The 13,987-nt window shown below is 37.9% G+C and overlaps 1 protein-coding gene across 1 annotated transcript in view; it reads right to left on the bottom strand.

The window, feature by feature from the left end:
* The window catches only part of LOC139719873 (gamma-secretase-activating protein-like), a 31,585-nt gene extending 17,923 nt beyond the window's left edge, over nucleotides 1-13,662 (bottom strand). Inside the window, exons 1-6 of the mRNA XM_071631258.1 lie at nucleotides 13,586-13,662; nucleotides 7,006-7,222; nucleotides 5,128-5,285; nucleotides 4,454-4,607; nucleotides 3,591-3,770; nucleotides 279-328 (exon numbers count right to left, since the gene is read on the bottom strand). Coding sequence (XP_071487359.1) covers nucleotides 279-328; nucleotides 3,591-3,770; nucleotides 4,454-4,607; nucleotides 5,128-5,285; nucleotides 7,006-7,087 — 624 coding nt within the window. The 5' untranslated portion in view covers nucleotides 7,088-7,222; nucleotides 13,586-13,662. The remainder of the gene's footprint in view (nucleotides 1-278; nucleotides 329-3,590; nucleotides 3,771-4,453; nucleotides 4,608-5,127; nucleotides 5,286-7,005; nucleotides 7,223-13,585) is intronic.
* Between the last annotated feature and the right edge of the window lie 325 nt (nucleotides 13,663-13,987).

Raw genomic sequence — 13,987 nt, 5'->3', positions numbered from 1 at the left:
TCCACAATCAAAAGTTCTTACTATGAGCCATTAGATGATTTAAAATAAAACTGGAGCATTTTAATAATTCCACCTTCTTAATTTTGTACACCCATCATTTACCATCCTGCATACAAGCATTCATGATAAAATCTGCTGTTTCTATGACATGGAGGATTTGAAAAAGATGTAAAAAAAATTCCAGCTATCAGATAAATAGAAAGGCAAGATGCCATTGTGTAAAAGTGTTTTTATCTAGCATCAATAGCATTAAGAGTGGGGATGTGGCAAATACTTACCATTCTATTATTCCCGATTCTGGCAAGAGGAACTCTATAGAGTCCAATAGCTGTAAAAACCAAGAGAGAATTAAAACCAAAATATGAAAAAAAACAAATAAAAAAAACAAAACTCTCAAGTCTCAAATCCCTAAAGTTGATTTCAAGATGCTGCAGAAACAAATATGGCTAGATCAAGGTCCAGAATGCAAATCCTTTTCCAAATCAATCTACATAGTATTTCCAAACTTTATATAAGACATCATCAAATCAATTGTAATCATCACAAGTTGCTTAAACTGGGCAAAGCAAGGCCTGACTCATAATGCAACTAAAGCATTCGTAAGTTGTAGGATATCATAAATCTAGACTACATACTTTCATACACAGAATTCTGTCAGATTGTTGAATCCTCCGTCACAACCTGCTGTACTTGCAAGTGCGTGCTGTCTACTTGCAAAAACGTGGGCAAAATATAGGGATAAATGCGTAGTAAGTACCGCCTCATTACAGATTTTGGAGCATGCAGACATGTCGTGGCACTTTTAGGAAACCCAAGAAAATTTTGCTGCATTCGGGCTACAGATTCACCCTAAGTACGGATGACATGAGTGCCCTCTTCAATCAATGTGCGCACAATGCACTAACTCTGTGAGTCTTTTAAAATTTTAACACCGTCAAGTCGATGGACGAGTGTCATCATTTCGTCTCCAAGATGCCCAAAAAGCAAGTGAAGAAGGGGCCAGCTGCAGCTCAAAAGGCAGCGGATACGGCCTGAGAGGCCCGACAGAAACGAGTCGCTGAAGATGGGAGGGCCAGAGAGGAAGGGGAGCCTGAGAGGAGTGAAGAAGAGTCAGACTATGAAGGATTGGGTGCTGTGACAAAGGAGAAGGCCAACTGTTCGTTTCAACCGAAAAAGTAGGAGCGTCCGGTAAAGTTTTTCAGGGACAACCTGGCCTCGTACGATAAATCAAATCCAAAATACCATAGCCAGCAAAAGAAAGATAAACTCCTGGACGAGCTGGTCAAGGATCTCCAGACAACCAGTAAGTATCCTGATTTTCCACGTGCTCTTTCATATGTTTTGTTTCAGAAGAAACCTGCGTGCTTTCATGCATTACCTCTTTCACTTGTCCAAGTAGGATTGCACTATATAATGTACCATGAATTATTTGAGCTACTGGCATTGTCAATATCTTGGAACTTTCTTTTTCTGTTCCACAGGAAGACAGATCCAGGGCTGGTTTTAAGAACATACAAACTGTATGCGAACGTCAGTTGGCAAATTGTACAAGACAAAGTCAGGCCAGGCGTCCCAACCCCTGACAGCCAGGAAGAAGTGGCAACCGAACAGCTTCGTCTTCCTATGAGCACATATCTTTCCGGGGACGTAAACTTTGAAAACAACACCGGTAAGATTTTCTAGAGTTATTGCATGAATAGACATTTGTAATTTTTAAACATGACAACAAACACAGTTGTACATTTTACTTGTAATACTTAATGGTACAAACATGAAATCATTCATTTCTAAATTTTAGGATATGTTAATTGAAAGTACATTTATGCGTTTATTTTCACCTCCAGCTGGAGGAGACAGGATAACAAAGCCAAGCTGAGGAGCTACAACACTTAATCCCACTGGGCCAGCATCTCCACGGCTGTCTGCAAGACCATTAAGCCTTTGGCCAGTAAGAAGTCAAACATCAACGACATTCTTATCAAGTTCTTCGACAGAACCTGGAGTCTCTACGGTGGAATGGGCGGCATCTTGAGGCGGCAGCAGCTGAGACTTCTGAAGAACCTTGAAAGGTCATCTGATACATACTTGTACCCCCGACATTGGACAGAAAAATCATCACACCCGCACGCACTTACAACATGCCAGAGCGCAGGGACACCATATATGTGAGCAGCATGTGTAATTAAGATCTCTGCAAGATAACGTGGCAATCGAATGGAGATTGTACGTTGTAAGCACGTGCAACTCACTTACCATTTGCACGGAACCCCTCATGGCCTGGTGTGGCATGTGGGCCACGTACTTACACCTTGTGCAACCATGCGCGTGACGTGCGAGTGACATGTGTTGATATACTCCCTCCCTGCTCTAGCCACTCCTTCCAAACGATTTTCCAGAAAAAAAAATGTGAATGCCATGGCCTCCGCCAAAAACGTATTGACTACAAACATGTATGGTGGATTCTGACCGAGGCTTGAATGTCAAGTCATAATGACTGTTTTATTATAAAATTGCACTATGCTGTACACAGGATTACATAAATGATATTTTTATCATCATCATTATTATCATAATTATCATTATCATTATTATTATTATTATCATCATTATAATTATCATTATTATTATTATTATTGTTATTATTATTATTATTATTATTATTATTGTTGTTATTATTATTATTGTTGTTGTTGTTGTTATTATTATCATTATTATTATTATTATTATTATTATTATTGTTATTATTATTGTTGTTGTTGTTGTTGTTATTATTATTATCATTATTATTATTATTATTATTATTATTATTATTATTATTATTATTATTATTATTATTATTATTATTATTATTATTATTATTATTATTATTATTATTATTATTATTATTATCATTATTATTCATCCGGCAATTCAACATACAATACAAGCGGAAATAGAATACAAACAGAAAATCATATTACATTATACAAAGATTGTGGTGATTCCAGGTGCATGCCACTGGTTGGGGAGTTGTTAAGAGTTACATGAGACTTTTAAAACTTACCTCTTTTCACATATATTTACTTTCAACATTTTTTTTTTTGTGTGTGAGTGTTGGTTTCTTATCTAAAGGTTTTAATCACTGTTAACCCGTATACTAGTATAATGAATGAAAATCAAAGTATTGATCTGAATTTCATAAACTAATAAATCCTATCACATTTGCTGGAAGGAACAGCTGCCCATGTGATAAATAACGGCTCAATCAGTAGTACAACCCTTTAGTATGACAATACACATGAATATAACCAGGGAATAATTTTCAAAGTCAAATTTAATAGCAATTTCAGTTGATGAAAAATATCTTCAATGATATCCTGTACACTTCTATGTAAGAAAACTGCTACACAAAAGTTAGTTTGTGTAGCAGTGGTGTAAAAATGCATAGCAAATTGCAATGCGATACCAGGAAAATTATTTCCTGATAACACATGTTAGAAGTTGATTATATGGATGTAGTTAAACATGTCTTTTTTGTGATAAAATTTCTTGGTACTTTGATGTGTGGCATGCTTTAGATCCTCCAGACGGTTCAACCCATGCCAACTTACATTCACTGTGCAGAAAGACCAGGAGTCTGCTGTCCTTGCTGGTTGTGGCTGTCACGTCTGTTGGACCCTGACCGGACCGCGGCCAGAGGAACTGGACATGGAGGAGGGACGTCCTTTCTAGGTTCAGGTCAAAGATGGCGTGCTGGGGCTGGATTTCGGCAAGAAAGGCTCTGTACACATCTACCAACACAGATAACAGATTGTGAAAACCTGTTGTGACAAATCTACATCAGTACTGTCAACTCTGCATGATATCTAATACTGACATCCTACCATTATAGTCAAGAACTTCATCACACAAAGCACATTCACTGACTGTAGGTTATGAAATTCACATGTTACTTGGCTTCAATCTTTTATGTGCCCAGACACTTTTTTTAAAATTTTTTTTATTATTATTTTTTTTTAATCAGCATTCAGAAATCCATCAAAACTTGACCTAGTTGTTGAATTAGGGTGAAGCAATGTGCCTTAGTCCCACAGGAAGGCCAAGGTGACACAATGGGGACTAAAGGGATAAGGTAATTTCTATTTATTGACAATAATAGTTTCCAGCTCGCATCTGTCTTTGTCAGCAAAGAAAGCATTCCAGACTGTGTGCCAATCGGTGAATAAAGCACAGTGAGTGTTAAAGAGGGAATGGAAAGTATTCACTGTGAGATTTGTGTCTGACTTTACTGTAGCATGGCAATCAAAACTTTTGATACAAAATCAGGACTGGACGGAGGGTGCCAGTCTATCTACAGTACAGCTCACTTGACGTGGACAAGGCAAAAGAGTTGGAAAGGGGTTTTTTTTCTAGATGAGAATAATGATTGACAAAGACTTTGAAGGGAGACGGAAGCACGCTGAGCAATCGGTACCTTGTTGCTCACTGACTGACGTGATAGACAGCGCATCATCACCAGTGCGGGCAGGGGCGGGCCTTGTTTCCTTGGAGACGTACGCCAGCACACTGTGCTCCCAGTTGATGGAGCAGCTCACCAGAGGAATCTTGCAGTCATGCACAAACAGGCACTGGGAGAAGATGAAAGAAGAGAAACTTAACTTGCATCATATCAAAGCCAAGAAGAGCCCTACCAATCAGTTTTGCCCTACAAACTTGAAAAACAAACAAACAAAAAATGTTGGTACCAAGGACCAAAAACAGCATGAGAGTGGCACATGTTGCTCATTATCTGTTTAAACCACAATCATAATGAATTTTGCAGTTCATATATCCTGAAGAGAGAAGGTGACTTTCCCCTGGCAGATATCCAGTATCCAGGGAAGTGTCTGCACTGTTCTTTACAATCTGATGACCTTCATTTATTCTGTTTTACAGCTGATCTGGTTTTTGTGATTGAAAAAACAGGATATCAGAGCCATTCGACTTCCTCTTTTAATAGATACATGCAAAACACGCAAATGGTGAAAGGACAGAAAAAGTGCCCAGATTTGTGAACGGCCATGAATGCTAAATGAAAACATGTTTGAAAATGTTTTAAATCCATACTATATATCTATCAGACAAGTGCAGTTTGTATGAAGAACTCACTCTGTTTTTCTGTTCTGCTGGTTCGTAGATGCCAACATGCGTGACCTCTACGTGATTGTCACCAACTTGAGCCAGGTCGTCCCACGTGTAAAGGATTGCCCCATTTCTCTCCTGTCCAACAACCCGCAGGGTTTCTGCCACATCAATATCTTGACCAGCTGGACATTGCAATGATGCCAAAGAGAATAGAATACGAAATAACATTAATTTCTCATCACAAAAATGACTGTACCTAGTGATTCCAAAATGTTGCTAATGCTCTTCAATAGTAACAATATGAGTTGTTTTGATGTTGCACAGTCCCACAGTGTTGGCGTTCAATGCATTTTACAGCATTAGATATTCTACACGTATTTCTATTGTTATTTCTACTGTTATTATCACAATAACCATTTTCCTTTAAGACTTGGAATTTGAGAGTTGGATTTGCAATAAAAAAAAATATTAGTAATAAGTTGATTTTAAGAGCAGGAGCCCCCGTTTCACGAAGAAAAGTTAAAGGACTTTGATTTATGTATATTATATACACTGATTATGTCACAGGGCTTTGTCACCTCTAATTGGAAACTTATGTATCTTTCACCTTTTTGTCATAAATAGGTTCATGAGAAAATGAACCAGAGATCATGTTAAACATGTAAGGAGCCTCTGATGATCTCCATACAATGTATATACCATGTAAGTTTTTATGACTGCATGAATGTCAGAAAGTTATAACTGTAACAACAGGGCACGGATCATGCGTTTCTGCTCCATATTTTATCAAGTTTCAGTTCTCTTTTCCATAACCGTATCATTTTTCAATTCAATTACAGTGACTCTTGTGCTTTCATTTCCCTATTGCGATCATGCTTTACGGGCTTCTGGCCAAATCATTATATACCATCCAAGTCACATGATAGGGAAACCATGTGAAATAAGCGTGACATGTAGAACTTGATGTACTCAGGAATGACATGTTGAAATTGAACCTGAGATAGATCACAATGATTAGTCCAGTTTATGGCTAAAAAATATAAAGAAATTCTTGTGACTGACACATTGTCTATCATTAGATAAGATATCAAACTGCTAGCAAAGGAAACGACACTAATACTGTAACAGGATGTCATGGAAAGGGCAATAAGTTGAAAATGACTTGTATAAGATTATCATTAGACAAGGGTTTACCGGTATTTGTCTCATTTAATTTTTTCGTTATGAGTGAATATATCTCGTGGTCATTCTGTGGTGTTAGGGATCATTTTGTATCAAATATGTAGCCAAAAAAATACAAAATCTAATATGATAACATTTTTCATATTACTTCTTTGCTCATTGATAGTTATGGCTCTTGACATTACATCTCTCTTTGTGAGAATATCTCATTTTGAACACTTTGTGATGATGCATATTTTCCCTGCAAAGATTTTGCATTTGAGACAAATACTATAACGCAGGGAAATTTGAGGTGACATAATGCGGATACAATCTTAAGTCTGATAAATTACAGACAAGTGAAGAGTGATGTCTGAGATCTTTGTCACTACTTCAACTTTCATAACAAGAGTTATCTTCTTACACAAGACGCAGACACAATATTCTGTGTCAGTGACAGGAGTTGTATTTCATTAAAAAAAAAAAATCCTTCATATCTTCACACTTCCACTTGAACATACCTCAGTTACACAGACATTATGTGACCAGTGAAAAAAAAGAATCAACAATAATAATATATTCACCAAAATAAGCTGACTACACACAAAGCCCACAAAATCAAAACTGGACAAGAGAAAGGAGGATCAGGGGTAATGAGAGATATGAAGGGAGGAAGGCAGTTCAAACGGTCTTTGAATGATTGAGACGATCATGCCAAGAAGATGATCATGCCAAGCTTACCTTCTTTTATTGCCTCGTCCCTCTGACTGAGAACAAAGGGCAGGATGTCTTTTGTGATGTCAAAGGTGCATTCAAAATCCATTTTTTATCTTTTCTTATTTTTTCAGCCAGACGCAGTCTGAAAGGGTTCAATGGCAGTGCGATTGGGGTACAATGATCCTCACAGCATCCAGGCTACCTCCTACCACATCAACTTTATAAGAGCTCTCCACATCATCTGCATAGGTTTAAATAACAATAATAATTTGATTAGTTTACTAGCATTATACATGATACTACTGTATTATGATATCACACTGTAAAACGAGGAAGGTTCGCATGCATTTTAATTTCGTGAATTTCGCGAGAGCCAGGATTCTCGAAATTAGAATGCACGTGGAAGTTCTTGTCTACGCTATACTATTATGCATAGGATGTTAATGGCAACTCACGAAAATTTCATGCCGCGAATAAGGCCTTCGGCTCCAATTCACGAAAATTTCAAGCCACGAAAATATTGTGTTTTACAGTAGTTTGATTTTGATATCAATACTCACAGGAGCAAACTATTTTTGACTGGGCCAAAGATACTTCTTTCATAACAACATTTTCTGAAACAATAAAAAACAATCTGTTCGACAAAAGTGTACATCAACATCATTATAGTAGACCATCCCCCTTGTCGTTTCTTCTTTATTCATTCCATTCCATCATTAGTGAGTGTATGTACCGTACTTCATTTGACTCATTATGACAGCTTGATTTCAAAAATCATGATCTTTACATTGAAAAAATCAGAGTACTACTGTATATGATAAAATGGATATAAGAATGATACATTCTTATGACAACAACAGTTAAATAACAGAAAATAAAATATTACAAACTTGCATGAGAAAGTTTGATCAAATTCCATGGCTTTTATCTAAGTTTATGTAGACCAATGTTTTGAAAATCAAGCCTCATATAAGGCTGAAACCCTTCTCAAAATTAAACACTAAAGACATTTACACCATCTTGGTACCAGGTACATTATGAAAGAAGAATATTGAAAGGACAAATATGTATCTAAATCTACAATATTTTGACAACAATTCAACTGTCATAATCCCCATGTTACCTCGATAAATGTCATTATACTTTTTGATGGTTTTGCGTCACTTATTACAGTTATTGAGAAAAAAAACTTAACCAAACAAATCAAAAACAATAATACCAATTCCCAGTTCATATCATGACATTCTTAAATCAGATCAGTCAGGTTGTCACTAGAGCAAAACCAAATTAGAAATGGGTATTCATCTCAATACTAAATTTTGGTACAGGGACAACAGAAGCCATCAGTACTACAATGAGGACAAAATATTTGTACAAAATACTACTTGTATGACACTATTATGTGTGATCTACAAAGTATGACATTTACACTGCTTGATTGATTAAAGGAAATCTTCACAAACATGCAAGGCTTAAATGCAAACATGTCTACCCATGTTTGCTCTGATCATAACACAAACGAAACGGGGGGGGGGGGGGGGTGAGTGCAGATAAATATTTAAATGCTGTGCTAGAGTACTTCTGATACCGTATACAGACGTTGGTGCACCTTTCCCAGGGCAAGGATTAAAGTCTATCTGTTCAGAATCACGACGGAATGACTGAATAGATAAATCTATCACAGTTGTAATCACTATAATACTCATGTCTCAAATCCAGAACGATTATGGCATCCATTGCTTCCCCTTTCTCCCCCTCCTCAAGAAATACTGTAAAGCAAGTGCTAAACTTTAAGTTTATCACAAACTGGTCATTGTTATAGTCATGTCATATAAGGAATTTTGGCATTTTTTGCTTTGCTCCTCTCCCGACCCCCCCCCCCCCAAAAAAAAAAACCCAATAATCAAATGCTATACACTCTTAAGATACTAAAAGTTGATTAGTACTCTTCATTCAAATATTTCAGATGCCACTCAAAACAAAGTCAAAGACACAAAGAGCTATTGCTGTTAACTGGTAAGATTCCACTGCACAGTATGGCATTCATGTTTAAGGACTGCATAAATCTAAGAATGTCATGGGGGGGGGGGTGGTGAAGCACACATAACACAAAGTTGGCACAAGTTAGCAAAATGGCACTTGTACCCACTGAAAGCTAAACTTTTGTATTCCATGAAAATAAAATCTTAAGTGGAAATAAATCTGCATCACAACATGCAATAAGCCTAATACAAAAATTATCTAATATTAGTTGAAAAATGAGCAAAAAAAATGGGATTCTATCGGAATCCATTGGCACAGAAATGAGAAAGGAAAAAAAAATACAATAGCAAGCATATAAAACACATACACTATACATCTACATAAGAGCTAGGACAATTCAGTATACACCATTCCCGCATCAATGATGCATGCAGAGTGCATCTTTTACTCCAACGCACTCCTGCGCTGTTTCACAACACCTTTATTGGAACTCATTCACTTCCCTCCCTCTTCAAACACATGCAGCACCAACTTCAAGGAAAATATTCCATTCAAGAACTTACATCCTGCATAATACGAACACAGGTTCATCAACTTCAAAAATCAGCTCTCATAAGAAGGATACTTAAGTTCTCCAGCCAAACCCTTCCCTGGTTGTGTCCAATTTGATCCCTGCGAAACTGTATCTAGCCAACGAATACTAGTAGACCACTGTGTCACTTTCAAATGGACTTGACCACTGTGCAGTGAGGCCAGCTTTACGTGCCCTTTTGGTTAAAACGGTGTCATGAAAATCCAAACAAGCTTATCTTTGCGAAGTTACAAGCATGCTCTGCCAACAGTTAGTAGGTCATCTACAGCGAGAGGCAATGAGTGTGAGCTAAAACCTGATCAGACTGCAATAACAAGTGGACTCTGACCCAGTTTTACAGTGCAGTTCACAAAGACTGCTTCTGCCATGACATTGCAACAACAAAAGTACTAAGAATAATCCTGTTACAAGTCAATATTGTAGAAGGACGCACGTGATCTGGACTCCAATAAACATGACCACCGCATTACTGGGGGGGGGGGGTACATGAACAGAGAACAAGAGAGAGACACAGAGACAGAGACAGATAAATGATTTGGAAGCACAGAACTTTATGTTTCACACATGATATTACTTAAACTAGGTTCAGAAATATAAAACAAATAAACCATCTAAGAATTACAGTTCATGTATTTACCGATGATTAATGATTATGACACTGCATTTTCATGAATTCATAATTTACAAAACACTACAAATTAAAAGAGCCAAAGAATCAAAATTGGTCAGCAAGAAGCAATACATTTCATCACTTAATACAGGGGTCTTGGAGTAATGCATTGTGATGGGGAGGGCAAACTAGTGGGGGGGGGGGGGTAGTACTCTTTGTTGGTTGGGTCAAAGGTCACTGCTCCTTTTCCTAAGTCTCCTTGATTCTGCTGTTTAAAAGTTTCCTGAAAGCTTCAATATTTCATTTTGTCTAAACGAGACAAAAAAATCCCAATTCAATAAAATCTATGAGTGTCTACTGAAATAGCTGATGTAACACAAATCAATGACTTTCCTATGTATTGCATTGCTCTGTTGACGTGTGAATGATTTATGTTTTGTAACATTATTGAGTAAATCTTTGCTTTACAACCTATTTTCACACACTTGTATTTTAGAATACAGTTTTGCTAGTTATTTTTTTTTTTTTGCATATCATTGTGTATCCCCCATATTGTTTGCTCAAAATTAAAACAAATACATTAAATAGAATTAGATACTGACAGCCCTAGTAGCAGTGTATTTCAGACATCTAAGCCCATGTCATAAAAAGGATTGAGTACAAGCAGCAATACCTGAAACATCACTGAACATTGAAGAGGAAAGTCAGAGAATTGATTCAAAAGTTATGAATGCTAAAATTTTGGTATCATCATCGCAAGCCAAAGATATTACTACACTTCATGACGTCATTTTTTATTAAATAATAAAGAAAACACTTCGAGAATTCCACTTCTTTTTTTCATAAAAAGTGGACATTCCATCGACTTGCTGCTGGCATATGTCAAATGGGTAATATCATTCTCCCTGCTTTCTGAATATTGATGATATCAATACTCTTTGCTAGAAAGTGAAACTATGCTGCATTTTCTTTATTTTCTTAATATTGAAGTCCAAAATGACATCATGAAGTATAGTAAGTCTCCTATCAGTGAATGATGGCACTGAAACTTTACAAATTTCTGGCTGGGTAAAGACAATGAATTGTCTGATTTACCTCAAACTCAAATGTTAATCATAAAGCTGCTTGAGGCAACATTTATAATTTCCAGCAAGAAATGTTTGATCTATATTTCATCGGATCAAAACGATTCTTTTTTTTTCAAATCCCCTCAAACTCTGCTCATAATCTGGTTGGAGCTCGGTGGCTCTTCACTGCAGAGACTGAAAATCTATGAAGATAAAAGTCCATGATGAGATCTCATCACACAAAACAGCTAAGTTTTACTGTCTTGTTATCAATTTATTTATCTGAAGGCCTGTGATTTCAATTTACCCTACCCTTGCATCATCACCACATATAAATACATAAAGGGGTCTAATCATTTTTTTTTCACACCTCGGTCAAAGGGGGCATTCATGGGTGAAAACATCTTGTTCAAGATGGAGCTTCATTGTCAGAGGATGGCTCCACTGTCATCTGATTCAGAAATCACACCCAAGAACCCAGGGCATGCAATTTCTGGCTATATATACTGTATAAGAAGTTAAATCATATGGAAAAGTTGCGCGCATCTGCTCCGCACGCCCCGCGTGAACTCGTTTAACACGGGAAGTGAACATTGAAATTAGCGCTTTTTGATGAATTGACTGTAATTACGCGAAGCAAGTCACTTTTTCCGAAAACCTTCGGGCGGATTTTGAAACTTTAAAATGTCTTGCGTATAATGATACCAGATTTGCAATTATTGTATGAGATATATATCCATGTTTTCGTCTTCCCTATGGAGATTTCGCTAAATTTCTCGATTTCGAGGGCTCGGTGTACAGTTGAAGGCTCGTCAAATTTTACTGGAGTATGGTATTAATTTTCTTCGGGCGGATCCTGAAACTAGAAGATTTTAGCTTGAGATTCATGTTACGATTGTTCCTACTCGTCAATAGGAAACGATAGACTTTTTTTGATCTTTCCAGGTATAGTTTTATCAAAAGTTGCGGTTTGTTAAGATATTTTACAGCGCTGGGTCTGTACGTACTCTGCACCAAGTGCATATCTTCCTATCCCTGTTAACACCGCAGCGCGCCAGTGCTCGCAGTGCGCTGCATAGTTGCGTGCTGCCGTGTTTGCTGAGCGACACACACCGATTCCTTGAGAATGGGAACGACACGACATGACAGGCCTAGTGGAAGGAGCTCATCAAGTTAGATAGCTTATGTATTTGTTTCGTCAGTATGAATAAAATAGACGTACGAATAATGTTTATAGTATCAAAACGTTCAGTGTTAGAGTACAGGGTCTACCAATTATCAACAAAGTGTGTTTTTTTCCGAGCAGTCATTACGTAGCCGTAGCCATACGTACTGAGTACTATGTATCAGCCCAGTCGCTAACGCTGTTGCACGGCGTCTGGTCGGGCTACGCTAGCAGTACACTCTGTAGTACGTACCCTAGCTGGGCGCTGTCTTGTGCATGTAGCTAGGGCGAGTGTGTAGCATATGGATGGATCATAGAAAATGTATCGTTTTGATCTGTGCGCGCACAAATGCACTTAGCCTACGCGTTATACTTTCTGCGCATTTTAGGGTGAAACTTTTTCATATGGGTAAAAAAGCTAAGAGGTGTAGCACGCATTGAGACTAAGAGGGAAAGGGCAAAGACGGTACAGCAGCAGATGAGTAGAAAAGAGGTGGAGGAACCGAGGAGAAGGATTATCACAAGAAGAAGCCAGATGACTGAAACTAAAAGAAAAGGGAGAAAGAAGAATATTGGGAATAAGGGAATAAAGAGAAGCATCATTATGAATATGATGATGGTGACGAATACTGATGATAGTGATGATGGTGATGAAGGTGGTGGCGGTATGGCGGTGATGGTGATGGTGATGGTGATGATGATGGTGATGATGATGATGGAATTGACACAACTATTAAACTGTTTCTGTACTGTGGCAGTGCTTGTGGAAAAGCAAACAAAACAAATAAAAAGATACAGACTTCCATCTTCCAATCTCATCTCTGCATTCCACATCTGCTTAAATCACTTCGACTACAGTACAGCATCTCTCACACCTGAAAACTGCTCACCAAATGATTGCTTGTATTTAAACCCACTTGATGAGCTAGAATAGTCAGTAGATTTAATAATAGATTGTGTGGACATCTGGTGGTTCTGCTCTAGAGTCGAACTCCTCAGGCAGTAACGAAGTATCACGTCTATCAGCTTCAGCACTTGCTAATCAAGCGGGCGACATCAGCATGCCATCAGCATCATGCGATCTCATGGATGGCATCAACACACAGACGCAGCACAGCACAGTCAGCAAACTTCAACTCGGCTCAAGACTAGACAAGAATACGCATCAGATTCTTGGTAAAACTTACAGAAACCTGCGAACACAATCACTGGTGATGCTGAGAAACGCTAAACGCCGCAGTCGATCCTTTCAGAAGGAGAGCTAACAGTTAGGACTAGGAGTGATACGCCCATCCCAGATCAGTCTAGTACAAGTAGGTACCTGCAGCTAACCTCAGGCCTCATCATATTCCCTCGAGGCTCATACCCACCCGACACTTCCACCATGCCAGGCAGTACCCTTTCAAATAAATATGCCAGTGGTTTAATGCGATGGAGCTGTGTCGTTTGTTTATCTACACACACACTGCCACCACCCCCAGACTCACAAGTGAAGATCAAAGAAATGTCGACCACACTCCGTGTGGATCGCAGAAGCCCTGAACTAGTCTCAATTAAAGAAGTCACTAATTATTTGTTGATAACAAAAC

This window comes from Diadema antillarum, unplaced genomic scaffold (assembly GCF_040938485.1).
Source record: "Diadema antillarum isolate AM-2024a unplaced genomic scaffold, OU_Dant_1.0 scf00000116, whole genome shotgun sequence".
Classification (NCBI taxonomy): Eukaryota; Metazoa; Echinodermata; class Echinoidea; order Diadematoida; family Diadematidae; genus Diadema; species Diadema antillarum.
This window is presented reverse-complemented; position numbering and strand designations above follow the sequence as displayed.